At 36.8% G+C, this 27,977-nt stretch overlaps 3 protein-coding genes across 3 annotated transcripts in view; 2 read left to right on the top strand and 1 right to left on the bottom strand.

Moving 5' to 3' along the window:
• Positions 1–632: 632 nt before the first annotated feature.
• On the bottom strand, positions 633–8,319 carry LOC102586771 (probable UDP-3-O-[3-hydroxymyristoyl] N-acetylglucosamine deacetylase 2). Its single transcript, XM_006361578.2, has 7 exons — positions 8,173–8,319; positions 7,788–8,096; positions 2,789–2,995; positions 2,311–2,412; positions 1,760–1,824; positions 1,386–1,530; positions 633–1,084 (listed from the first exon to the last, which is right to left on the bottom strand). The coding sequence occupies exons 1-7, from the start codon at positions 8,305–8,307 to the stop codon at positions 1,031–1,033; spliced, it is 1,017 nt and encodes a 338-aa protein (XP_006361640.1). The 5' UTR covers positions 8,308–8,319; the 3' UTR covers positions 633–1,030.
• Positions 8,320–8,813: 494 nt separating this feature from the next.
• Positions 8,814–14,584, top strand: LOC102586442 (angio-associated migratory cell protein). Its single transcript, XM_006361577.2, has 11 exons — positions 8,814–9,015; positions 9,129–9,188; positions 9,617–9,658; positions 11,356–11,475; positions 11,569–11,714; positions 11,792–11,939; positions 12,028–12,111; positions 12,665–12,780; positions 12,903–12,961; positions 13,888–13,978; positions 14,101–14,584. Exons 1-11 carry the CDS (start codon positions 8,916–8,918, stop codon positions 14,326–14,328), a joined length of 1,194 nt encoding a protein of 397 aa, XP_006361639.1. The 5' UTR covers positions 8,814–8,915; the 3' UTR covers positions 14,329–14,584.
• A 4,330-nt stretch (positions 14,585–18,914) lies between these two features.
• LOC102586113 (pre-mRNA-processing-splicing factor 8-like) overlaps positions 18,915–27,977 on the top strand; it is a 13,657-nt gene continuing 4,594 nt past the window's right edge. Inside the window, exons 1-17 of the mRNA XM_006361576.2 lie at positions 18,915–19,576; positions 20,617–20,740; positions 20,841–20,933; positions 21,025–21,415; positions 21,892–22,372; positions 22,468–23,258; positions 23,372–23,457; positions 23,550–23,732; positions 23,868–24,182; positions 24,664–24,968; positions 25,051–25,505; positions 25,646–25,772; positions 26,026–26,267; positions 26,357–26,480; positions 26,567–26,756; positions 26,835–26,942; positions 27,399–27,652. Coding sequence (XP_006361638.1) covers positions 19,203–19,576; positions 20,617–20,740; positions 20,841–20,933; positions 21,025–21,415; positions 21,892–22,372; positions 22,468–23,258; positions 23,372–23,457; positions 23,550–23,732; positions 23,868–24,182; positions 24,664–24,968; positions 25,051–25,505; positions 25,646–25,772; positions 26,026–26,267; positions 26,357–26,480; positions 26,567–26,756; positions 26,835–26,942; positions 27,399–27,652 — 4,643 coding nt within the window. The 5' untranslated portion in view covers positions 18,915–19,202. The remainder of the gene's footprint in view (positions 19,577–20,616; positions 20,741–20,840; positions 20,934–21,024; positions 21,416–21,891; positions 22,373–22,467; positions 23,259–23,371; positions 23,458–23,549; positions 23,733–23,867; positions 24,183–24,663; positions 24,969–25,050; positions 25,506–25,645; positions 25,773–26,025; positions 26,268–26,356; positions 26,481–26,566; positions 26,757–26,834; positions 26,943–27,398; positions 27,653–27,977) is intronic.

Raw genomic sequence — 27,977 nt, 5'->3', positions numbered from 1 at the left:
GGATGCAATTTAAAGTACAAGACCTTAAGGAATTATACCTAGACTTTCAGTATAATAAAAGAGATGTTTAGTGGCAATAAAAAAAAATTAGTGATAATATTTATTAATGTAAAAATATTTAGCTCATTATATCCAGACTCGATAAAGTTTTTAGCGATATTTATATAGAGTGTTAATTATAAATACTCATATTTATTATTGCATCTAAAGATAATATAGCGACAAGCAAAATCCTTTATTTATTGTAGTGTTTGTGTTATAGAGTAGGAAGATGTCAAAGCCCAAGTCCTTATTGCTTTTTTGGGTCTAGATCCACATAGATTTGTCTTGTAAGCTTAACATCACATCGAGTTCGAAAATCATGCATGCAAATTTCAGTTATGTTTCATAAATCTTTTGATCTCCTCTTATGTTCTGATGTGAGATTCACATAAGATATCCCCTTTGCATCTCATATTTCATCTTCAAGAGTTTGTCAACCTAAATACTTAACAATCCTTCTAGACCTGCTCTCACACGGGTTATGCCACATTGTGTCGCAAAAGTATTTTATCAGTTATGTTTCATAAATCCTTAAATCTCCTCTCATATTTTGATGTGAGATTCACCTAAGATATCCTTTGCATCTCATATAATAAACTCGATATGATCCTATCCTTCCAAAGACTACATAGCAAAAGCTTAATAATAAAATAAATCAGTTCTCTTTCTAGATATCACCCATACAATCAGTGTTTTTTGGAAAAATAAGATTTCCAACAATCAGCTCTTTTTCTCGAAGCAAGATGTTGTCTAATTAGACCACAAATTACAGATGTCTGGAAAAGTTCAATGGCTATTTCACGAGGCAATCCACATCGAGGTAATGACATTGAAGGATAGAACATCTCGAACATTGACTCATAAGGCCTTTTGCCAAAGTCCATTAGCATCCTAGTTGCCAAAACTTGAGTCAAGTAACTCAGGTTCACAAATAGCCAACGAGTTGCAGGACTCGAAGAACAACAATACATTGAGAACCAAATCTAGCTCAGTTGATTCCCGATAAGCATCGAGCGAAATTTGCATGCAGAGCATGTCCACCCTGTGTACATGAGCAGCTCAATTTTATCAATTAAAAAACTATTACCAAATTGTAACAATTCTCTACTGAAGCAGAACTAACAACCTTTGCTATACATGTAATAGTAAGCAGTGACATTAGAAAGCTCCCCATGCCAATACAGAAAGCTCAAATCTCCGTAAGAAAGCAGAAGTGAGAAAAAGGCTTAAACAAGAGGTCAGACAGAGGCAAAGAGAAGGTCACATTTTGTGCTAGACAATCCTTTCTATGGTTCATCGCCATTAAACAGAAAAACTAAATAATTGAAAGACAAAGAACAAACCTTATAAACAATAATGTGTGCCACGGGAAGCCCTTGGTTACCACCGTGCGCAAAAAGAGAAAGATCACCTATAAGATCTAAAACCTTGTGTCTGCAAGGTTCATCACTAAAACGCAGCGGTGGATTCAGCCAGCCTCTACTTTCACTGTAGAAGAGGAGATATCATACATGAGGGTAAAATCAAGAAAATACATCTTGTAGGAAACATAATGCGCTCATATTGTTAGTGGTGGTGATTTTTCATATAGAGTAGCACCCTACCAGGCATGTTATATCTGTTAAAGCTACAATGAGACATGCCATGCATCCTAGATGTTACCTAATTATATTCTCCAGCATTCTTCCAAATAAAATTAAAAAGAAGTGTCTCTAACCTACAAACAATAGCGTTTTTGGCGGAACCCCCCTTGATAACTCCTGATTTGCGTAATTGTTCAACCTGGATATTAATTCAGCATAAATACTATAAATATGTCATAAACATAACAACATGAATGATGAGTCATCAGTTATGTTGGACTCCGTAACTACTGATGAAGGTTGATCTTGGGCAAACCTCACCTCTTGAGTTAGCTTTCGAGGTTGAGTTAGGCCCAACATTTACTTCTTTAACATGGTATTAGAGTCTAGCCCATCCAATTCATTGTTTACCCGATGTTGCATGATGTAACATATTTATCAAAAAGAACCTCTCAGGACTACATTAGTAATTTCATTGACCAGGTACCAAAGTAGAAAACACGTCAAACAAACATACTGTCTCTTTGCCTAGTCCACAGATGGCATATCAAAATAAGTCCATCATGGATAAACTATTAGAAAGTGTTTCTTGTCGCCAAAGCTAGATCGTAATCTCATAGTGAAGGTCTAATGCAGAAAAAAAGAGAGCTGGCATAACATTTTAAATAAGAAGATTGGAAGTTACCTGCTCATAAATGCAAAAGGTTCTTGCAGAAGCTAGTTCTTTGGCAAAGAAATCTTTATCCAGACAGGTTGAAGAGAACCACTGACAGCCAATTTCGGGTGCCTGCAGGCAGTCAAGCCAATGGAATCCGTTTAAAAGACTTTTTGATAAAAAATAATTTGCCTAATCTTGGTAACTCAGCATGTCATAGTTTTTAGCTGAAAGAAAATGCTCCACCTATGGTCTCAGTTAATTAATAGTGGTCTTGACCATGAAGCTGTTTGCCACACAATCAATTGCTGCTCACCAGACAGCCAAGTTTAGCACAGGTATCACAGCCACGAGTTCAAATTCAATAAAGGATATTAGCAAAGAAACCCCTACACTATGTCAGGAAATTGCAGCAAATCAGCTAAATACATGAAGATTTTCAAACCATTGTCTATCGATGTGCACAAAAACAAAGAACAGCATAGCAGACGAACTCCCAGAAATTTACCTGTGGAAAGTCGATGCCATAGGTAATCTTGACCTCTGAATAAGGGAATGCAGCTATAAAAGAATCATTTTTCCATACAGTAACAGGTTCTCTAAGAACAGGAGCTAATTTCTCACAGCTATTACCGCTACGATCTAATGCTGCTTTCAGCCCAGCCTCTTCAATTGCGTCCACCCATTCTCTTGCTGATCCATCCAGAATAGGAACCTGTCTCAGTTTGTTTAGTTCAACAATTACTAATTCTGCTATCCAAATATTATTTTTGATACTGCCCTTCATCTAGTCAAATAAAGATATTTGCACACCAAAGTTTTCATGAGTAGTTGTTAAGACTGCCAAAAGAAAAAAATGTATAAGTTAAAAGCAAAATTATAGCCCCTGAGTTATCTGGATAACCTATATATTTTTTTAGTACAGGTATGTAAATCTAACCTATAAATACTCCGTCTTCCAAATTTAGCACCCAAGTTGACTTTGGTGGTCAAAATAAGGAAATTTTACCATCAAATTATTGTTAATGGATTTATACTAATACAACCACAACTTAATCTTCTTTAAGTAATTCAACAATCTCATTAAAATAGAAGAAGCACCAAGAAGGTGCAGACTACGGTACAATGAGCTTACAAAAAAAATACAAGTGTTTCCAAGCTTTATAACCTGTTTATCGATAGTCCTTCCTGGCCAGCTTCAAAGAGCCCCATTCAAAGATCTTGGAATTACTCACTTAACATCACACATTATGAGGGGTATGTTCCAAGAGGTGTTGTGTTATCACATCACAATGAGAAATTGTCTGTATTCTATGTTTGGCATATACGACATCGATTGCGCATGAACATACCCCTTTTTCTAAATATTTACGTGACTCGTGTTTGAGCATCACCCAAGGACAATACTATAGGGGATCACCTATGTTTGTGATAAATCATGGTAGGAGATGACTGAAGAAGTACCACATTTGCTTGCACCAGCATCTCATAAATCAGGTCCTCATAGTAGGAGGTCCTTGAACACTTACCACTTTCATACTAAAAAAGAATAGCCTATCAATCTCCTAATCCTGACAATTTCTTCTAAAAGTATAGTTGCCCTGTCTTGTTTTACAATAAGCTACAGAACCCTCAGTTTTGCCAGCCAAGTTAAACAGATCTGAAGATTCCGTTTTGAAGGGAGATTCCATTAATATCCTTGTAGTATTTGAATTATAATACTAGTTAGAAGGACTTATAGGTTTCTCCAAAGCGGAAGCGGATCTACAGCAACCATGACTCGTGTCACTGGCTGTTGGGAATCCTCAACAAAGCAGATGAACTTACTTTTGCCAGTCGCCATAACCTAGATATCCTCAATAGATGCAGAGCGTTTTCTGTTTTGGATAGCTACCCCTAGCCGTCCTAATAATGTGAAAAATCCTTGTTCTTCCAACACTCATAATGGTGTATTTATACATTATAGGCTAAGATTTAGGAGAAGGACAAACTAATGAGCTAACAGATTAATTAGCACCCCTTATATGAGTGGACCCGGCCCAATAGATATTTCCCACATCTCTCACTCACACATCAGTAAGTGCTCAAGCTCCATCAACAACAACATACCCTTTGAAATCCCATAAGTGGGATTTGGGAGGGTAGAGTGCACGCAGATCTTAAGCCTACCTCGTGGAGGTAGAGAGGCTATTTCTGAAGAACCCTCGACTCAACAACAACAACATACCCAGTATAATCCCTCAAGTGGGGTCTAGGGAGGGTAGGATGTACACAGACCTTACTTCTACCTTTGTACGGTAGAGAGGCTATTTCCGATAGACACTCGACTCAAATGAAAGAAAAACAAAGCATGTTTGCAAGAAAATATTATGACAGTACCCTAGCAAGATACAGAACAACTAAAATGGGAAATCAAGATAGACCCTTCGGGGTGGCCCAGTGGTTTGAGCTTGGGACTTCCATGTTGGAGGTCTCAAGTTCGAAACCCCTTGCCAGCGAAAGCAAGGGGTTTGCCTACTGGGTCGAGCTCGTCGCACCAGGCTTGCCTAGTGTGGGTTACCTCTCCTATGTGGTTTGCGAGCTATTGCATAGGAGCGGGGGTTTTACCCTGTGCGCACCCAAAGGGTAGCGGCTGCGGGTTTCCCTTGTCATCAAATTTTTTTTATATATATACTAGATAATGTGGCCCGTCCAATAATATAAATGGTATGTTTTGGGGATAATAACCGAGTTTTTGAAGCAATTGTTTGCGTGGATAAAGAAATAAGTTTTTTATCACAAATCTGTACTTTCTTTGACGCTATTTAAGGCATAATAAGACTATCCACATATACAACATTTTTGAAATATTTTATGTTGTCAATTATCATGATTTATAGTATTTTTACGTCGAAACCCCTTGCCAGCGAAAGCAAGGGGTTTGCCTACTGGGTCGAGCTCGTCGCACCAGGCTTGCCTAGTGTGGGTTACCTCTCCTATGTGGTTTGCGAGCTATTGCATAGGAGCGGGGGTTTTACCCTGTGCGCACCCAAAGGGTAGCGGCTGCGGGTTTCCCTTGTCATCAAAAAAAAAAAAAGATAGACTAGAAAGGAAAAAAGTATATAATAAAAAATAATGACAGAAAAGTGGCAAGATTGACACAACAAAAAAAACATGTAGCAATGGATGAAGTAGAAGATACTAAGCAAGTACTAACCAGGAATACTATTAGTAAGAAAAAAAGGGGAAGAACTGCAGTGAAGAAAACATGGCAATTAGTAAGGAATGTAGTCCAAAGCATTCAGAAAAGGACCAGTAACAACAATAAAATAGTGCGATAACCTAGACATAATAAACAAAAAAAGGTAACAAATATCAAAAACATAAAACTACATGAATAAGGCTAGTACTACAACAAACACAATGCTTCAGACTACTTGACGGATAAGCAGTTCTATGATTGGAAGCATTTCACAGAGAAATTGGCTTGCCATTACACCAGACAAATTGTTACAAAACTTGGATTGTCTCCTGTTACTAATCTATTGTTGCAAATGGATGAGAATTTCTCTCAAATGCGTTGTCACCTGGATAACATTCAGAATACACTATCTGCTTGCTCCCAAGAAAGAACTAACTAATTTATTTTTTTATTTTTATGACAAGGGAAACCCGCAGCCGCTACCCTCAGGGTAAAACCCCCACTCCTATACAATAGCTCGCAAACCAGGAATATGTTCCGAGTCCATGGCTCGAATAGAGTTGACAGCAAGGGTGACTCTATTCCCTTGGAGAAAGACACGCTTTGCTATGCTCTTCGATTGCCTGATGAACATAAGGTGCATTACTTGGATATGATTGCTTCAAAAAAATGTGTGCTGAAGGTCATAAAAGAGCCACTTGGAAGCTACTTGACAGACTATTATTTTAATGGCATGTCAATAGCAAGATGTTATGATGACAGTCTTTGGACACCATTTGATAGTGAAGGTTCAGCATTTTCTTGTTTTGGTTTGCACTCACCTGAAAATGACTTTGCATAGGCACTAACACTAGAAAGAGATGTTTCGGATACATTGCAGTCGCAATGCCATATATCACTCTTGTTTGGCCCAATGCATGAGGCATATGCAATTTCTTCCTATTATTTGGTCTCTAGCGTGGTCATGTCAGAGGCAGAGATTGATATTTGTGGGCTGCTCTGTTTCAGTATGCTGCTCTTGACTGTAGTAAAAAGAGCATTTCAACAGCAACTTGACTATACAGTGCTCACAATGTGTTTGACTAAGATTGTTGAATTTATTAAATTTGAAGTGCTTAATGATTATTGATGATGCACTAATCTTTGATGATGTCTTTACAGCAATATAACCACTGACGTCTTTGATGATGCACTAGTTGTTGTTCTAGATGCTGCTGGCCAAATTCACAGAGAAGGAATTGAACAAAACCTTCATTGGACAAACGCCGTGGACTGCATTTTTAGTCTGCCCAAATTGGTGGTTTCGATTAATTACACTTGGAATTTGGATACACCGTCGGGATCTCAAAATGAGGTGGCCAATTCAAGAAATAGTGTAGCTTGGGTCTTTGACATATCTCTTCATAGGGATTAAACTAGCTTGCAAGGAGTATGTAGTAACAAAGGGCTATATTGCACCAAAAGGGCACACGAAGTTGCTAGTGAGTGTTATATCACATATCTACGTTGTTGGGTTTGTGTTTTTTTGAGTCACTTAATCTCCTAAAAGCGGAAGATTGAAGTCTCCCTGCTATCAGTAGAATTTGGAGTACTGTAATGCTCATTGGTAAATTTGTAAGGGAATCCCCCCTACTCCAACTTCTAACCTGCTGTTGGTAATTAGTATAGCTTCCTTCATAGCTCCAATTAGAATCATCACTATGATATCAAGTTTGTACTATTCAAACCTTGAGGACAAGGTTCCTATTGGGGCCGGATGTATTGTTTGTTATGAATGGGCCTGGACCAGTATTGGCGAAGCAGCACAACACCAGATTAAGTGGCTATGTCTGGGATCCCTTGTGAGAACAAAATAGGTTTATGCCTATTTTGTGTGGAGGTTGCGAATTAGGGTAGAAGGTTAGTAGGTAGTGGAGTATTGTCTTGCTTTCGAGAGTTCATGTTTGTTGGTGTTTGTCGTTGTACTAGTCGTATTCTTGTAGTTCTAGTTTTTGATATCTATCATCATTTGTTTGTTGTGTTTCGGCTACTGCATTATTTTTTGTTGATCATATTGTTTTCTTGTATGCTTTGCACTGCCTCTCTTATACATTGGTATATTATCTTCTTCTTTATACCTGAATTGTTGCACTTGAGCCAGCTTACACTCTACCCTCCCCAAAACCCACTTGTGGGATTGTTGTGTTGTGTTGTGCCTATTTTGTGTATTGTGCTCAGGCAAAGTCTATCCTTCTAACCTCCAATTATAAAATCTCTTGAAATGGAAATGGAAGTAAAGTTGCTTGTTAAAATATAAAATAAAGCTGCTAGTGTTAAAAGACAGTACCTCAATTGATGAATCGTGAGTATTAGAGGTTTCGATTTGCACACTGCAATTATCAACGCCGGTAGCCTCCAAAGCAGAAAGCAAGTGTTCAACGGTATTAATAGAATGTCCATCTTTACACAATGTAGTACACAATGGAGACTCCTTGACGTAATCAGTAGATGCAGGAATGACATTTGAACGGAATTTGAAGTACCTACCCATTCCTGCAAACTCCGGTAAGATTGTGACGGTAGAAAGCTTGCCGGAATGAAGACCGATTCCGGTGAGTTGTACAGAATTAGCTACTGTTTGCTGGATCTTACCGGTCTGCAAAAAATAAAAATGAATCATTTTGCCAGTTAACAATGTTTTAGATAAATTCGATAGAGAGAAAGGTGATTACCGGAATCCATGAGATTAAGCTCGACCAGTTGCGAGCTGTATTGAAGTTGAAGGTTCGATTGACAGCCATTAAAGGATTCTTAGAGAAATTGAACCCAAGGGCTTTTTTACTTAAACTAAAGGTTAGATTCATCATTAACAAAATTAATTTAGTCTTAAAATGGCTTAATACTAAAAACTAGATGATTATATGCTACGCCCTCCGTCCATAACAATTTTGGCTGACACTTTATGTATATTTTTTTTTTATGTTATCAATATGCAAAAATTGCAATTTATAATACTTTTTATATAATTTTTGAATATTTAATTTTTTTATTGAATTAATGTAAATTAATTTAACCTCAAAATTAGTTTTGAAAAATGTAACATGATAATTAAAAAAATTAATTTATATTTAATTTTTTTATTGAATTAATGTAAATTAATTTAACCTCAAAATTAGTTTTGAAAAATGTAACATGATAATTAAAAGTAAACAAAAAAATTATTTGATAAAAAATTTATACGTTCTAATTTATATGACATAATATTTAATGTGCATTTAAATATATATATATACGTATTTAAAAACTAGATAAAAAATTAACATTTTAAAAAGTTAAAATTTAAACTATATCATATAAATAGAATATTAATACCCTCTTTAAACCCCCAATTCCCAGACACCCTCCGCTTTTCTTCCGCCGCGCCGCCGCAGTTGCAGCCGTTCACATACATACGACGACGTCCTGTGGGATAATCATGAACTATCCATCACCCCACCACGAAGACGATGAACACGAAGATGAGGTCTTCTTAGAGGATAGTGATATCATTGAAGAAATTAATGTTGATGAAGAAGGTAGGAAAAAAATCCAATCTTTTTTTCCCCAAAATGCTCATTTATTTGCTTATTTGAAGTTACATTTGTGTCCAATTACAAAATTAGAGAATATCTTTAATTTACGGTTGCAGAGCTTGTTGATGCTGATGACGATGATGAAGAAGATGAACAAGGAGGAGGAGAATTCATGGGTAACTCGGCTTGGCTCAGTTACTTGTAGAAACTTTTTTTTTTTTTTTAAATAAGCTTTTAGCTTTTGGAGGTGTCTAGATGAGCATTTGGTAAGTTTGAGTGTTTAACTTAACATAGGAGAGACGAGTTGAGGTAGCTAGATGTGTATACTCAAAATTGGAGTGTTTGCATGTCACCTGAGGCCAAATTTGAGTGTTTGTTTATGTATTGTGCCTTTCTTATATCTTGGTTATTCATATTGCTACTGTATTTTACTGCAACTGCACACTTTGCAAGATTTAATTATTGCTGTAGTTTTGGGTTTGTACTTTGGGTTACTTATTTTGTGGTTGGGTGATATGTTTCTTTGGGGGTGGGATGTTAAGTTCAAAACTTGTTCTTTGTTAATTAGCATACTGATATGGATATTTGGGATAATGGTTTTCAGATGAAGCTGATGATTCCCTTCATACGTTCACAGGCCATACTGGTATGTACTTTTTAGTATTCTTTTAACGTAATTTGATATTGAATGATGAACGCTCTCAGTTGATATACTATTCAATTGCAACTTCCATTTCAATTCTGCTGTAGTTAAAAGCTGAAGTTCATCTGATGTTTTAATGAGTTCACAATTATAGACATGAATGAAGAAAGCCTGGCCATTCTGTGTGGGTTACTGCTAGGTTTTTTAGCTTACTAAATAGGGGGAACTTTGCCTTTGCAGTGGAGGTGGATGCATAGTAGAATCTACAAGTTCCTCGAATGTAGTAGCTTTGACTCGGATCCTGTATGTGTTAAGAAAAATACTGAATAGGGACAAGTATTAAATTCTTTATCCAGTAACACAAATAGTCAATGAGTTTAATGTCATTTCAAACCATAAAGTTCAAATCTTGCATCCGCCTCTACCTTTAGTCAGGTCAATTGTATGCTTAGAGTTGATATATCTTTTGATTGATGGTGCTTTAGATAAGGAACTTATATTTGATATTTCGTTGGAAGATGCATTATGGAATCTTCAGTCAAATAAGCAAAGCTAATTTGTCCAACAGGCAAGCTTGAATATGACCAAGTACTAAGAGAAATATCCCATGATGAAAGAAAAAACAAGTGGTCATGGTGGAGCATACAGACTACCCTCTGTCCCAAAAGAGAGTGATATCTTTCTATATTTAGAAACAATTTAACTCTAAACTTCCTATTTTATCCATAATGAGATAATTTGACCACACAAATTCCATGGCTTGTTTTAGACTACAAATTTCAAACGTCTTTCTTTCCCTTCTAAACGTTGTGCCCTGTTAAAAGAATCACACAAAATGAGATATAGGGAATATTGCTAAAGACACGTATGGATCGTGGTGTAATAGTATTGTAGAAACTAGAAACCAGATTTCAAAGCTTAAAACCAACCAAGTTTTATACACGGAATATGAAATTGGAAAATGGACTATGTTAGTTTACATTGGCCTTTCTTGGAACGAGATTGTTCTCACTAGACACCAGATTCCAAACCTTAATACCAAACTAGTTTCATGCGTGGAATATGAAATTGGGAAATGGGTTATGTTAATCTTGGCCTTTCTTGGAACGAGATTGTTCTCGGAGGACAGGATTCAACTTTTTCCAAATTAATAAAAATTAGGATCAGGTTTATAGCCAACTATATCAACATGATTTCGTCTGGAGGGTTCTTTTTTTTTTTTTTGGAAAACAACATATTTCAATAGAAGTGAACAAAAATACTTGATCAAAACATGAAAAAGAACAAAATATGAAATGATTCTAGCTAAACTGCGGTAGCTTTTCATATTCTGATGAGAGCTTAATCTGAAAATATAAATAAGCAAGACTTTGCATCAGATGTTGGTCCTCGTTTTGGTATTTGTGTACAAGAATTTCCCACACATCACCTTAACTATTTACCTTATAAAAAAATTTGCATCTGATGTTGGTGAAACCTACTTCTCACAAGATGGTTTTATTTACCTCATTGACACAGTGGTTTCAAAATATGGAGGTATAAATGTGTTTTTCATGGGTATTGTAGTAGTTAATAGTAAGGTGTAGCAATGAGTTAATTAATCTCAACGAGTCCTGTTTGGGCAGTCTATAATTAGTTTGTTGTGGTGCTTACTGTTTTCCTTATAATTTAATCGTGTCAGTACTGTTTCCTCTTTATAGGTGAACTATACACTGTTACCTGCAGCCCAACAGATGCCAGTTTGGTTGTAACAGGTGGTGGAGATGATAGAGGATTTATGTGGAAGATTGGTCAAGGTGATTTTGCTTTTGAGTTGCAAGGTAATTGAGTCGTGACTAACAAGTTTTGTATCACTAATTGGATGAGTTTTATTCATACACTTATTAATTTAAGCTCTTTGAGATATGGTGCAGGTCACACAGATTCTGTATCAAGTTTGGCTTTTAGTTCTGATGGTCAATTGCTTGCTTCTGGGAGCCTTGATGGGAATATAAGAGTATGGGACATTACTTCAGGTGGTCTGAAGGACACACTTGAAGGTCCTGAAAAGGGAATAGAGGTGAACATTTTCTCATGCGTAAAAATCCAATTTTCTGTAACAATTTGAGATCAATCATGAACTGTGAAGTTGCTCAGTGGGTCAGGTGGCATCCGAGAGGACATGTGGTGTTGGCAGGTTCAGAGGATTCTTCTATTTGGATGTGGAATGCTGATACCAATGCTTTCATGAACACGTTTTTAGGTCATGCTGGTAGTGTAACCTGTGGTGATTTCACTCCAGATGGTACATCCTTGTTTCTCTTGTAAAATTTCTAGTGTTTTCCTCCGTTTGAGTAGAACTGAACTTATGTTTCTTATATATGCTTTCTCAGGTAAATTAATTTGTACTGGGTCTGATGATGCGACACTGAGGATATGGGATCCTAAGAGTGCCCAAAGTATACATGTGGTAAGAGGTGAGGCTTTTGGTTTCTGGCTGCTAATATCTTCGTTTGTTATGCATTCTATAATTAGGTGAAAAGTAAAGCTGACATACCCCCCACCCCCACCCCGCCACCTCTCTTCCTCCGACACACCACAAAGGGTAGGGTGCCTACAGATAGAAGGCTTTCTGGCACTTATTAAAAAAAGGGTAGAAGGCTTCTGGCAATCGTAAACAAAATGTGTTCCCATTGGGGAATGTGGCTGATATACAAAATACTGGATAAAAATTGTGGATTAAAGCATATGTTAATATATTGCAAAGTTAGCATTTCTTTTCTTTCATCATCAAGGAACTTAATGGATGCTGATCAATGTCTTAATTTGTTTCATTCCTTTCATCATGCTATGTTGAGCTGTCTCTCTGTATTTTCATTCCATGAAATGATGTCAGTACTCTTATCAGTGGCGAGATTTGTTGTCACTACGCTGGTCTTTTATTAGAGAAACTACTTTCCTAGATTAATACGTGATTTGTGTGATCTGATCTTGTTATTGTTTTTTGTTTATTTTTTTTGTTGTTGCTAGGTCATCCGTATCACACAGAAGGACTGACATGCTTGGCAATCAGCTCGGATTCTACTCTTGCTCTCACAGGCTCAAAGGATGGTTCTGCTCACATTGTGAATATAATTACTGGAAAGGTCAGAATCCTCGATAGATGATAATTTACCCTTAATATTTTCCACAATGATTTTTGTGTAATTGATGCTTCCAGACCTAGGAAGCCGTTTGTCTGATCAGGGATTAATATTTTCTTTGTCAGGTTGTCACTTCTCTGAGTGCTCATACAGATTCGATAGAATGTGCCAGCTTTTCAGCAAGGTTTTGTCTACTTCTGACATCTTTCTATCTCTCCTTGTACTTTTACCTTTTGAATGCCTTTTATCTGAACGAGGACGGTGAACAAGGATTGGAGAAGTTGTGCAACAATTAAACCGCAAATATGTGAATGTGCCTTGACCATTGAATACTTGACTGTCTTGTAGCAAAATAGCCTGAAGAGGAACCAAATGTTGTCAGCAAGCCTGAAGATGGTTTTAAAGAAGAGAGTAGTTATGTGGACATAGTCCAGGTCCATGATAACATATTAGATCAACAACAATAACAATAACAACATACCCAATGTAATCCCACAAGTGGGTCTGGGGAGGGTGGAGTATACGTAACCTTATCCCTACCTTGTGAAGGTACATGTCGTGTCTGATAGAACTTTGGCTCAAGCAAAGCCTATCAAATCTGGCATGGAAAGGAATACACTAGAGAAGAAGTCAATGTTGAAAATAATATTGAAAAGAATAGTAACAACAACAAAGAGAACCACAGGTTTTACTAAAATCGAAGAATAAGCCAATATGAGCGTAACACATTAATAATGAGAAGGAAAACTAAGCCACACTTGACAACCTACTAACCTTCTATCCTAAACCTCGACCTCTATAATCTCCTATCCAGGGTCATGTCCTCTGTAAGTTGCAAGTGAGTCATATCATGTCATGTCTTATCACGTCTCTACGATACTTCTTCGGTCTACCACTACCTCGCATTAGACCCACCGTAGCTGTCCTCCCACAGCTCTTCTTTAAGGCATGTCCGAACCATCTCAGTCTCGCTTCCCTCATCTTATCAATCACGGAGGTCACTCCCACCTTCGATCTTGATTGATAATCCCTTCCTAGAATACTTATTTCTATACTAGTAATTATTTATGTTTTGCTAAATTAATATTGGTGATCTGAAATGACTTCCAGCGCACCTTGGGCTGCAACTGGAGGCATGGATAATAAGCTTATTATTTGGGACTTACAACAGTCCTTACCTCGCTCCACATGTGAACATCCGGTATGAACTTACTTGAACAAGCAGTTGCTTCTTTAAATACTCTTTGTTATTTCAAGAAAGTTCTGTAGTGTAAACCCCAGTTTCTTCATTGGCTTGATATTTGCTGATAATACTTTGTTTAGGATGGCGTGGCATGCTTATTGTGGTTGGGGCAATATAAATATGTGGCAACAGGTTGTGTTGATGGTAAAGTGCGGATATGGGACAGTCGTTCTGGAGAATGTGTGAGGACCTTTAGCGGACACGCTGATGCAATTCAGTGTCTAGCTGCATCGTCCAATGGGGAGTACCTCGTTTCTGTCTCTATTGATGAAACATCGCGGGTATTTGAGATAGCAGAGTTCAACTAAGAAGAGACCCCATCTTTGTGTGTTGTTGAAGAGTTAAAATAGTTACCCTATTGCCTTGTCCTTTATTTGCAGATTTAAATAGAGACTTGATAACAGAGAGCAGAAGTTGTTATTGTCTTTGACTACATTGCTATTGCATACATTGATCACAGTGCTTTATAGAATTATATAGTTATACACGGATAGTGCAACACAACTCCATGCAAACTTCAGTAAGCATGAATGTCATGCACCCGGCGGTGCGACTTAGCAGCTATCTGATTCAAATCCCAATAACAACATAGTAATTTCACAAGTGAGGTTTAGGGAAGGCAGAATATACACATTCTTTATTGGGAGGTTGTTTTCGATAGATCCAAGCTCAAAAGAAAAGAAGGATTTGAAACACTAATATAAGAAAAGAAAAAAACAAGACTAAAAAATAGGAGAATGGAATTTCAGTTTATTCCATGAATCTGTATAGAAGAAAATAAGGGCCCATTTCGCATGGAATCATGATATGGTATTATAATATGAAATCATGAGATGAAATTAAAGTTTTGTTTGGACATGCGATATGAAATTTTTGTGTTGTATATTTCTCATAAACATAAGAATCTCATAAGTTGTAAAACTATTAAAATAGCCTCAATAAAAAATTATAAAATCGCATAATAAATTATTATAAAGTTATTTGTTCTTCACTTAAGTAACGGTTCCATCTAACTTTAATTCATCAAACTTAATTCAATAAAAAAAATTGAACATAAATTGTAGTGTACTGTCACTTATTCCTGAAAAAATAGATTTTCATTTTTACTTGTCACTTTTGACATATAAAAAAAACAATAATTTTTTTCATGTTTTACCCTCAATATCAAAATACTTATTTTTCAAATCATATTTAATATTCTTTTTTGTGGTATTTTGTTCAAGGATGAAAAAGAATCCTTAATCTAAGATAAATTGATAATATGTTGTAGCATTAAGTTAGGAATAATAATTATCTTTTCTTATTCTTAAAAATATGATACACGTTGAAAAAATTGTTTCTATAATATTAAAATAAAATTATTATCTATATATTTAAATTTTAAGAATTATCTTATCATGTAATTTTCTCAAAAATCATTTGGCTCTTCAAAATTTATGGTTGAGAATAAATAATTAAGCATTAGATTAAGTTTAAGCCTATCCAACCTAACTTATTTTTAATGTGATCTTTATTTAGTTCAATTTTAACTCTTTTTAAAATTTTACTTTAATCTAAATTTATTGCTTGTGATTTATAATTGAACTTTTTTTCCCAATATATTCACGTTCTTGAACAAGGTATCTACATCTTTCACTTCATCAATTTGATCTGCTATATTGTTCAAATAGATATAATTATGAGTTGTAATAAATATAAAACGGTAGAAATAATGAATTAGGTGTTGGAGCAAATGAAGAGAACAAATTTATTACTCAACAATCAATTGGTGTGAGTTAAAGTGAATATATGTTGGTGGAATAATAAATTTTAAAAAGTAATAATGTGATTATAAATTTTATTTACATGTGAAATAAATTGTTAGTAACTATAAATGTGGGGTTGTTTTAACAAAATATAAACTTGTAGATCATTTTTTGTATTTAAAAAATTTCAAATCATGATATGGAATTTCCATATCATGATTTTTGGAGAATATGGAATCCCATCTCATGATATGAAATCAATGAGATGGAATAAAATTGCATGCCCAAAGGTTGATTTCATCTCACGATTTCATATCGTGATATGGTATCGCATGGTCAAACGTTGATTCCATCTAACGATTTCATATCGTGATATGGTATCGCATGGTCAAACGCTTACTAAGGTCCCGTTTGGCCATGCGATATGGAATCATGATATGATATCATAATATGAAATCATGAGATGGAGTTGAAGTTTTGTTTGGACATGCAATATGAAAATTTTTGTGTTGTATATTTTCTCATAAACATAAGAATCTCATAAGTTGTAAAACTATTAAAATAGGTCCAATTGTTTATTCAATCTAATCAAATAAACAAAAATTTATAAAATCACATAATAAATTATTACAAAATTATTTGTTCTCCACTTAATTGTTTCATCTAACTTTAATTGATCAATTATTAATTCAATAAAAAAAATTGAACATAATTGTAGTGTACTAGTCTTCATTATAATCCTCCCACGTAGTACGGACAATTTTCTCATGTTGAACTTGCATTTCTCGATCATATGACCAAGAAGACGAAACAACATTGTTACTTTGAGACATTTGTTGGTCAAGATCATTCACAACTATATTTTCATGCTCATAGACCATAAATATTTCATCACCCCTTTGGTATTATCGCAAATAATTATGTAATATTGTACAGATTATGACAATTTTCACTTGTGTGTCAATATCATATGGTTCATGCCTTGTTTCACTTGTGTGCAATTGCACATTTTCAGTGCATTAATTTCGTGCTAAAATCAAACATATTGGAAGTAGTGATTATCAAACATACATCACCAATTTTGTCCCTTTTCATAATAAATTGCTTTAAACATTTTCATATGTAGCTGAAAGAGAAGTTTTTTTATTATGAAAAACCAAAAAAGTATTACTTCCTTCGCTTGTATTTATATTCACCTAATCAATTCTTACTTTATCATTTATATTCACCAAATTGAAAGCAATAATAATTTTTTTGTTGGGGAGAATAATAAATTTTAAAAAGTAATGGTGTGATTATTAATCTTATTTACATATGAAGTAAATGTTTAGTAGATGTAATGTGAGGTTGTTTTAATAAAATATAAACTTGTAGGCCAACTTTTGTATTAAAAAAATCTCAAATCATGATATGAAGTTCTCATATCATGATTTTTGGAGAATATGGTATTTCATCTCATGATATGAAATCATGCGATGAAATCAATGTGAAATTGCATGTCCAAATGCTGATTCCATATCACGATTCCATATCATGATATGATATTGCATGATCAAACGCCTACTAAGTAAAATGATCTTATAAAGTCATTGTCAACAGTTTGGGGCGCACTGAGTGGCGCCGTGCCCCATCCCTATACCCCGGTTTTGATAATTTTCTTGCTTCAAATTCATGTTTATCTCCATTAGAATCGAACGATTTCCCTCAAACTCGTTTGAATTTTTAGAGCCAACATAATTACAACAAAATCCACTCTAAATTACTCAAGAACAATATTCAAACACAAGATCCTCAACACAAGAACTCAACGAAACCTCGTATCAAAGAATGAAACACAAACTTCAAGAACTCAAATTTCTTAATCTTTATGGATGAATTCGATAATATAAATCATGATTGGTGTGTGGTGAACGAACCCATCACTATGGAAGCTTACATACCTCTTAGGGATCAAACCCTTGGCGAAATTCCTCGACAAATCTCAAGAATCTTGACGAACGCCTTGAATCTCTCCTATTTTCTCCTCTTGAACTCCTCTCAAAACCCTAAGCGTATTTTAGGATTGTGAGTTTAGACCCCTAAAATATTACTAAAACATTTATAGTAGATGGGGTAAGGAAAAGACCAAAATACCCCTCATTAATTCAGGCATTTTTTTTTAATTGGACAGGCTGAACTCAAATGGACATATATCCCTCATCCAAACTCGGATCGAATTTAGCAAACTCGGTGGCGTTGGAAAGAGGTTTCAAAGACCTTTCATTTGATATCTTATGGGCCACCTAACTCATCCTATATTAAAAGTTATGGTCGTTTGAAGTTGACCCAAAACTCACAAGTTAAGCTTAACTTGAACAAATCTCAAATTAGCTCTTTCCAAATTAGTTATTTCTTAAATTAGCTCTTTCTAAGGCTGAGGTGTTACAACTTGGATACAACCTCCTTGACTATGTGACTTGTACGGACCCCTAGATGGGTCGTCCAAGTCACCGCAAGTCGTCTAGGGTGTCCTGGTAACTCACGACATCCTTAACGGACCGTGGTCTTCTACACAGACCGTGATGTCATAAAGGGTCCATGGTCCATTTTGGATCCGTGGACTTGCCCAAATTTCTCCTTTTAGCCATTTCTGGAAGTCCGAGGTGTTACAATAGGTCTTGCCCAAAGTTTGGGATTGTTACAACAATTTCGGTCATAGTTTAAATTTATTTCTGACCTTTTCCCCTTAAAAATATTACTTATAAGATTATTGTGGCTGATTCATTAAGCAATATTAATATGACAAAAAAAGTATTTAAAATCCAGTTTGCTATAAATTGACCGTACTGTCTAATTTCTTTATAAATTTATTAATTACGTATTAATTAAATTAATAACTAATTCAATGTCTTACTTCCTGAATCCGTGTATGATTTCTTTAGAAGTACTCTTTAGCTTGCAATAAATCTGAAAGGTGAAAAAACTTTAAAACATTTTAATTAATAAATATTTAATTTATTAAATAATTTATAACATTTAAATTTAATGTAGAAGTAAAACGTGATCTAATTTTTAGTCACTTTGTTTTTTTTTTAAAAAAAATCTAATGTTTAGCTAAATTTAGGTTTTAATCGAGACTCGAAGTCGGTATCCCGCAGGCCCGCACCCATCAACACACTTGTTCGAGTCGGTTTTTCGCTGATTTTTTATAAACCCCATAACCCAAGCCCTATAACAAGTTTTCTCTACTTCACTTCTACTACCCTTCCGTCGCCTCCTCCGTGAATCCATTTTTCACGGCCACAGGACCACTGTCAGTCTCCGGTGACAACTCAATTCGCAAATCTCCGGACTCATTTTACGTCCAAACGTTTATCGAGGTTTTGCACTTTAGTTAGGGTTTTTGTACTTACTTGCTCGCTCTTATGTAGGTTGAGATTTCGACTTCTAACGAAGTTATGTGGAGTGGAAACGGACAAGATATGTGGAACAATAGTAATATAGCACCACCAGGTACTAGCGGAGGACCACCGCCGCCGCCGTCAATGATGCAGCCACCTCCTCCGCCGTCGTCTATGATGCCTCCGCCACCTGGTACGAGTTCAGGACACTCTATGATGCCTCCTGGTACAAGTGGTGGAGGAGCTAGTGGTGCTGGACCGCCTTTGCCACCTCCATCTTATACTGTTTTGCCGACTGAGGCTCAGCTTGAAGAGAAAGCTAGGAAATGGATGCAGCTTAACTCTAAGCGGTATAGTGATAAGCGGAAGTTTGGATTTGTGGAGACGCAAAAGGAGGATATGCCTCCGGAACATGTTCGGAAGATTATTAGGTATTTATTCTTTGCAATTCTTAAATTGTGCATTTTTAGGTGTATAATATCATAAAATGCAGGTAATCTATTTGTTGGGTTTAGTTTAGTTTATTAGGTAATTTGTTTTTGAATTCTAAAGGTTTTTGCGCTGTGAATAAATGCATTAGTTGGGTTGTATTATCAGATATGAGATCGTGCTAATGTATTTAGGAGAGACGTTGTGGTTTAATTAACTAGGTAATAGACTGGGATTTTTCTTGCAATTGTGTATGCCTGAGGTTTTTTCAGATTACAGTACATGGATTGTTAGAATTGCTCCAAATCTATTTGTAGTTTTCTTTGTTTAGTTTATTGATAGCATTAGAGTGAGAGCTGTCTAAGAAATACCTGTAGTGAAATTGTCAAAGCTGTAGGTTTGGGGAAGTTTGGGAGTAAACTAAGGGTTTTGTTACGTGGAATCCAAGTGTTTATTTTTTACTGAAAACACTAGTTGGTTGTGTATGAGAGCACTAGTTTGGGAAGTGGCGTACATTTTAACAATTAACTTGAGCTTTTGATGCGCTCCTAAATGAGGTTCTTCTTTGTTTAAATAGTGGGAAATATGAAAGGAGTGGTAAATTGGTGTTTACAATGTGGTCTTGAGTTCTGATACTTGGTGGGGCCTCATGACCATCTTTGTTGTTTCAATATGTGCGCAATTGAATTTAATGAACACCTGGAAAGTAGAACCTTGTAATAATCCAGGGACGAGGACTGTTAAATATTATTAAGAAGAGAAATGAAAGAAAAAAGAACGTGTTATCTCAGAATGTGTAGTTCTTCAATTCAAGTTCTTTTGCTCTATATCTTTGATCTCCTTAAAGTTCCGATGTCAGCATAGAAAAACTGATTTCTTCCACTGTCTCAACATCACTTATACTTAAAAATCATGACTCTGGTGAACCATAAAAAAAGAATATAAGTCATGATTTTGGTGATAATGTTTCCTCAGCTTTATAAATATGTGATTTTGTTGTACTTCTGCTCTGGTTTGCTCATTGAGCATATACATATTACAGGGACCATGGGGATATGTCTTCAAAAAAATATCGTCATGATAAACGTGTGTATCTCGGAGCTCTTAAATTTGTACCGCATGCTGTTTACAAACTCCTTGAGAACATGCCTATGCCGTGGGAGCAGGTACTCCCTACAGCCTTTTTGATTGTTCTATTCTGATTGTGCTGTGTCTTGTTCTACTAGTCAAATCTTCAGTTTGTTCTAAAATGCTTTTATTTAATAGGTTCGAGATGTAAAAATCCTGTACCATATTACTGGTGCTATTACATTTGTTAATGAGATTCCATGGGTTGTCGAACCTATATATCTGGCTCAGGTATGCCATCTTCGCTTTGCTTTGGTTTTGTTTCCAACTACACTGAGCCATATATGGTTATAGACTGATCCATAATGATGAAATCTTACAGTGGGGCACAATGTGGATCATGATGAGAAGGGAGAAGAGAGACCGGCGACATTTCAAGAGGATGCGTTTTCCTCCCTTTGACGATGAGGAGCCACCGTTAGATTATGCTGATAATCTTTTGGATGTTGATCCTTTGGAGCCAATCCAGTTGGAGTTGGATGAAGAAGAGGATTCTGCGGTTTATAACTGGTTTTATGACCATAAGCCATTGGTGAAAACAAAGCTTATTAATGGTCCTAGTTACCGCAGGTGGCATTTGTCCCTCCCTATAATGGCAACACTTCACCGACTGGCTGGACAGCTTCTTTCAGACCTGACTGATCGCAATTACTTCTACTTGTTTGATATGGAGTCCTTTTTCACTGCTAAAGCATTGAACATGTGCATACCTGGTAAGGAATATGCTCAACGAGTCCTTAGTTCTCTGTTTCTGTCTTCTGAGTTCTTAGCTAATTTGTCTGCTGAGAAAATGCTGGTGGTCTGAACTGCTTTAGCTTTGCCTAGCTGAAGATTATCCTCCGGGGGAATTCTAAATTTTCTTTGTTCTGCCTATTTCCTGCATAACCTTATCCAGAAGGTATACCTGAGTGATTGGTAGTTCAGGAACCTAAAAAATTATGATAATTCTGAGTTCTCCCATATGTTCAATATTTGTTGGGGTATTTCTGTGATAGCCCTGCATATCTGGCTTTCCTCTTCTAATTTAGGGTAATAAATAGGTAATGTGTCACATTTGAACACGGTTTCCTTCTAATGTCTATTGTTCTATCCTTTTTTCCCTGGTTTAGAGAGGGTAATTATTTTTCATGGTACGTGTTGATCCTCACTGTCGGTGGACTCTCTTCACTAAGAAGCTTTTTTTCTGCAGGTGGTCCAAAGTTCGAACCTTTATATCGTGACATGGAGAAAGGAGACGAAGACTGGAACGAGTTCAATGATATCAACAAATTGATCATCAGGTCACCACTTAGGACAGAGTACAGAATTGCCTTCCCTCACCTCTACAACAACAGGCCAAGAAAGGTGAGGCTTGGCATATATCACACTCCGATGATCATGTACATAAAAACAGAGGATCCTGATCTACCTGCTTTTTATTATGATCCGCTGATACACCCCATAGTCACCAAGGACCGCAGAGAGAAGAAAGTTTCTGACGATGACAATGATGATGATTTTGCCTTACCTGAGGGTGTGGAACCGTTGCTGACTGAGACTCCAATCTATACTGATACTACTGCTGCTGGTATTTCCCTATTGTTTGCCCCACGCCCATTTAACATGAGATCTGGTCGAACAAGACGTGCTGAAGATATTCCCCTTGTTTCTGATTGGTTTAAGGAGCACTGGTATGCTTTCATCTTTTCTTTCGCTTATCTTTTTTGTCATGGTAAGTTAATTCTTTTACTTCAAATGTATTAATTATCTATTTTGTTTCCTCCAGTCCTCCATCATATCCTGTCAAGGTTCGCGTCAGTTATCAGAAGTTGTTGAAATGTTTTGTATTGAACGAGTTGCATCACAGACCCCCCAAGGCCCAGAAGAAGAAGCACCTCTTTCGCTCACTTCAAGCCACAAAATTTTTCCAAACCACAGAGCTTGATTGGGCTGAGGCTGGTCTTCAAGTTTGTAAGCAGGGATATAATATGCTGAATCTCTTGATCCATAGGAAGAACCTGAATTATCTTCATCTTGATTACAATTTTAATTTGAAGCCTGTTAAGACACTAACTACAAAGGAACGTAAGAAATCACGGTTTGGAAATGCTTTCCACCTGTGTCGTGAAATTCTGCGTTTGACAAAGCTTGTTGTTGATGCCAATGTCCAGTTTCGTCTGGGAAATGTTGATGCATTTCAGCTGGCAGATGGCTTGCAATACATTTTTTCGCATGTTGGTCAGTTGACGGGTATGTATCGTTACAAGTACAGGCTTATGAGGCAGATTCGGATGTGCAAGGATCTGAAACATTTGATCTATTATCGATTTAATACCGGGCCGGTTGGAAAAGGTCCTGGTTGTGGTTTCTGGGCACCTATGTGGAGGGTGTGGTTATTCTTCCTGCGGGGCATAGTACCTCTTTTGGAACGTTGGTTAGGAAATCTACTGGCAAGGCAATTTGAGGGTCGCCATTCAAAGGGGGTGGCCAAAACTGTAACAAAGCAACGTGTTGAAAGCCACTTCGATTTAGAGCTCCGTGCTGCAGTGATGCATGATGTCCTTGATGCTATGCCAGGTAACACACTAACACTTTTCTATTGTTGATTGTCCGTCTTTTTTTGGAAGACTTCTATTTCATTCAGTTACTCAACCAATACTTTTGGCTAAGATAGTGCTTATTTACTGCAGAGGGGATCAAGCAAAATAAAGCAAGAACCATCTTACAGCATCTAAGTGAAGCATGGCGTTGTTGGAAGGCAAATATTCCTTGGAAGGTATTATTCCTATCCTTTTTCCCCTCTCCACAACAATGAGTTTTGCTTAAGACGAGACACTCAGTTGCTTTTTTGGCTATTTGTTTTATTAGGTCCCTGGTTTGCCTGTTCCTATTGAGAACATGATTCTCCGCTATGTCAAATCCAAAGCTGATTGGTGGACAAATGTTGCTCACTACAATCGTGAACGTATAAGAAGAGGAGCAACTGTTGACAAGACCGTGTGCCGGAAAAACCTTGGAAGATTGACTCGCCTTTGGCTGAAGGCTGAACAGGTAATAACTGCTGTTATTACCTGTGGTTATTCTTAACTCAAAAAATTGTTTTTGGTTTTCCCTCTTATTACATTTGTTATTGGTGACAAGCTTGGGGTAATTCATGCTGCTTTGTCGTTTTCTTGCAATTAACAGGAGCGGCAACATAACTACTTGAAAGATGGACCATATGTTACTCCAGAAGAAGCAGTAGCCATATATACTACCACTGTGCATTGGTTGGAGTCGAGGAAGTTTTCTCCTATACCATTCCCTCCGTTGTCATACAAGCATGACACAAAGCTACTTATCCTTGCACTTGAGAGACTGAAAGAATCTTACAGTGTGGCTGTGAGGTTAAACCAACAGCAAAGGGAAGAGTTGGGTCTCATTGAGCAAGCTTATGATAATCCTCATGAAGCATTATCACGAATTAAGCGTCATCTACTTACTCAGCGTGCCTTCAAAGAAGTAAGTTTCACCATTGGAAAGATATCTTTTGAGTGGCAGGGATATTAATATACTGATTTGGTTGGAGCAATTATGATCTTGTTGCACCATCCTATGTTGAGAAAGTTTAGATCTATATTATCAAAAAAAGTTTAGATCTTAGGATTTACTTCATCCAAATACCCTAAATCAAGAATGAGGCATGCTCCATACTACAACCAGTCCAATTGGTCAAATATTATGTAAAAAAACCCAGGTCAATGATATCATTGAAAAGTTTTGGATACATTAGGTTCTGTTTCCTTTTATTCTCGCTAGGATTAAATGTAAATTGAATTTAAACAGGCATTAGTTGATTGATTTCGGGACAAGTTTAAACAAATTCTAGATGCATGCTCTAATATTTTCCTGGAAGTTGCTAAATAAAGCCCTTCAGAATTAGTTTGGTAGTTATTGTAAGATTAGCTTTCTGAAAGAAGGTACTGATGATTGCATTTCACAGGTTGGAATTGAGTTTATGGACTTGTACAGCTACCTCATTCCAGTTTATGAGATTGAGCCACTTGAGAAGATTACTGATGCATATCTGGATCAGTACCTATGGTATGAAGGTGATAAGCGTCATCTCTTCCCAAATTGGATTAAGCCTGCCGACTCAGAGCCACCACCTCTGTTGGTGTACAAATGGTGTCAAGGCATAAACAATTTGCAAGGAGTATGGGACACTAGTGAAGGACAGTGTGTGGTGATGCTGCAGACCAAGTTTGAGAAGTTCTTTGAAAAGATCGACTTGACCATGCTGAACAGGTTTGTCATTGGAGCTATTGGTATTTAAATTTCATTATGGGTTTTCTGATATTTGTTTTAAACTACTTTTTATTTTTTGTAGGCTTCTGCGTTTGGTGCTCGACCACAATATTGCTGATTATGTCACTGCAAAAAACAATGTTGTACTGTCTTACAAAGATATGAGCCATACAAATTCATACGGGCTGATACGCGGTCTTCAGTTTGCTTCATTTGTTGTACAGTACTATGGGCTTGTTTTGGATCTTTTGCTCCTTGGTTTAACTCGAGCAAGTGAAATTGCGGGTCCACCACAGATGCCTAATGAGTTCATAACCTATAGTGATTCTAGAGTGGAAACAAGGCATCCAATCCGGTTGTACTCTCGATACATTGACAAGGTGCATATATTATTTCGCTTCACTCATGAAGAGGCTCGGGACCTTATCCAAAGATATCTTACTGAGCATCCTGATCCCAACAATGAAAATATGGTTGGTTATAACAACAAGAAATGCTGGCCAAGGGACGCAAGAATGAGGCTCATGAAGCATGATGGTAATTGTCATTTAGTTTTTTCCATGTTCCTTAATTTTGAATTTGTGTAGTTAGTGTTTACGGGTAAATATTAATTAGTGTTGATTTATTTTCATGTTACTGTGGAACTTGACTTCCATTTTGGTTAATTCACATTTCAGTTAATCTTGGGAGAAGTGTCTTCTGGGACATGAAGAATCGACTGCCTAGAAGTATCACTACTTTGGAATGGGAAAATAGCTTTGTCTCTGTTTATAGCAAAGATAATCCGAACTTGCTCTTCAGCATGTATGTACCTCTTTCTGTTTGTTCTCTGTTATTGCTTTTGGGTGGTGATGTCTACTACAGAGAATCCTGTAGGTTGCTTAAAATATATTCTTTGGGTGGGTGGCAATGGGACTGGATGATTCTATATGCCAATTTTTTTAGGAAACCGTTGTGTTTCGTATGTCTAGACAAGAGCGGTTTATGGCTTACTCTTTATTGAGGACTCTGTTATCTACTAATTTTTGAATGAGCTTATGTTGATATGCTTGTTTAGGTGTGGGTTTGAAGTTCGGATACTGCCTAAGATTAGAATGACCCAAGAGGCATTCAGCAATACAAGAGATGGAGTCTGGAATTTGCAAAACGAGCAGACTAAGGAACGCACGGCTGTTGCCTTCTTGCGTGTAGATGATGAGCACATGAAGGTGTTTGAGAATCGTGTTAGGCAGATCCTTATGTCCTCTGGTTCTACAACATTCACAAAGATCGTTAACAAATGGAACACTGCTCTTATTGGTAACATCTTGTTCTAAGAATTATTCCTGCATGAACTTTGGTCTTGCTAGTGGGTCCTTGCAACTGAGGTTTTTGGTTTGTTCTTGTAGGCCTCATGACATATTTCCGTGAAGCAACAGTGCATACACAAGAGTTGCTGGACCTGCTGGTCAAATGTGAAAACAAGATACAGACTCGTATTAAGATTGGTTTGAACTCAAAAATGCCTAGCAGGTTAGTTCTTGAATGTGTGACCTTGTGTCTGGAATTAGCTAGCTAAATTTTCAGTAATTATATTTAATTTGATGAATATGTTTTAGGTTTCCTCCTGTTATTTTCTACACACCAAAGGAAATTGGAGGGCTTGGGATGTTGTCAATGGGTCACATATTGATCCCCCAGAGTGATCTTAGGTATAGTCAGCAAACAGATGTTGGTGTCACACATTTCAGAAGTGGAATGAGCCATGAAGAAGACCAATTGATCCCAAATCTCTACCGGTACATACAGGTGAGTTTTGATGCTGGTTGACTTATTCTTGTGTCCGCCTAACTTATTAGCTAATACCAGTTTATTACTCCTTGACAGCCTTGGGAAAGTGAGTTTATAGACTCTCAGAGAGTTTGGGCCGAGTATGCTTTGAAAAGGCAGGAAGCCCAGGCACAGAATAGGCGCTTGACTCTTGAAGATTTGGAAGTGAGTTTTCTTTCTTTTCTACATTGATAACTCTCGTGTCCTTTGGATTAGTAGAATTGTCTACACCCTCTGCCACACTCTCTCTCAAGTGGTTTACAGGCCAAGCCAAAATCACATCGTTTGTAATAATGTTGTATACCTTTTGAGACTCCAAAAGGGGAAAAAACTGAACACAAGCTGGTGAGAGATGATAAATTGTGCCCATTCTCTTTGCCTACTCTCTTAACTGTTTACAGGCCGAGTTGAAATCATGTTGTTTGAGATATTTGTGATTTCCTTTAATTATTGCTCAAAAAGAAAAAAAATACCAAAGCTAGTGGGAGATGCTAAAATCATGCTCAACACATTCTCGTTTTTTTTTTTGTGTGCGCGAGTGTGTATATTAACAGCTTTCATGTTATTTTGAGCAATTGGTTATTTGCTGGTTTTGTTAACTTGACTCTTGTGATCCATTAGGATTCGTGGGATCGTGGAATACCTCGAATCAATACATTGTTCCAGAAGGATCGCCACACCCTTGCTTATGACAAGGGATGGAGAGTAAGAACAGATTTTAAGCAGTACCAAGTTCTTAAGCAGAATCCGTTCTGGTGGACACACCAGAGGCATGATGGAAAGCTATGGAACCTGAATAATTATCGTACTGATGTTATTCAAGCTCTTGGAGGTGTTGAAGGAATTCTTGAGCATACATTATTCAAAGGAACATAGTATGCTCTCTTCCTCACTGCTCTTTGCATTTCATTTATTTTGCTGGTTTTCACATATTGGTAGTACAGCCCAGCAGTCTTTGTGCCTTATGCTCTCCTTTTCAGTTAGGGTTTTCGTTTGCTGCTTGTTATGTTATGTCCTAGTGGTCTTGGAATTAACAATAAATAGGCTCGAACAATGTGGCGATGACTGTTAAGGTGCTGTGCTGTCATTAGTTGGTGTGTAGCCTTCATGGCTAGCAATTTTACTCTTTTCTACATCTAAGAGTGGTTCAAGGAAAAAATCTGTTTTTTTTTTTTGGGGGGGGGGGGGGGGGGGGGCTAT

This window comes from Solanum tuberosum, unplaced genomic scaffold, assembly GCF_000226075.1.
Source record: "Solanum tuberosum cultivar DM 1-3 516 R44 unplaced genomic scaffold, SolTub_3.0 scf00358, whole genome shotgun sequence".
Lineage (NCBI taxonomy): Eukaryota > Viridiplantae > Streptophyta > Magnoliopsida > Solanales > Solanaceae > Solanum > Solanum tuberosum.
This window is presented reverse-complemented; position numbering and strand designations above follow the sequence as displayed.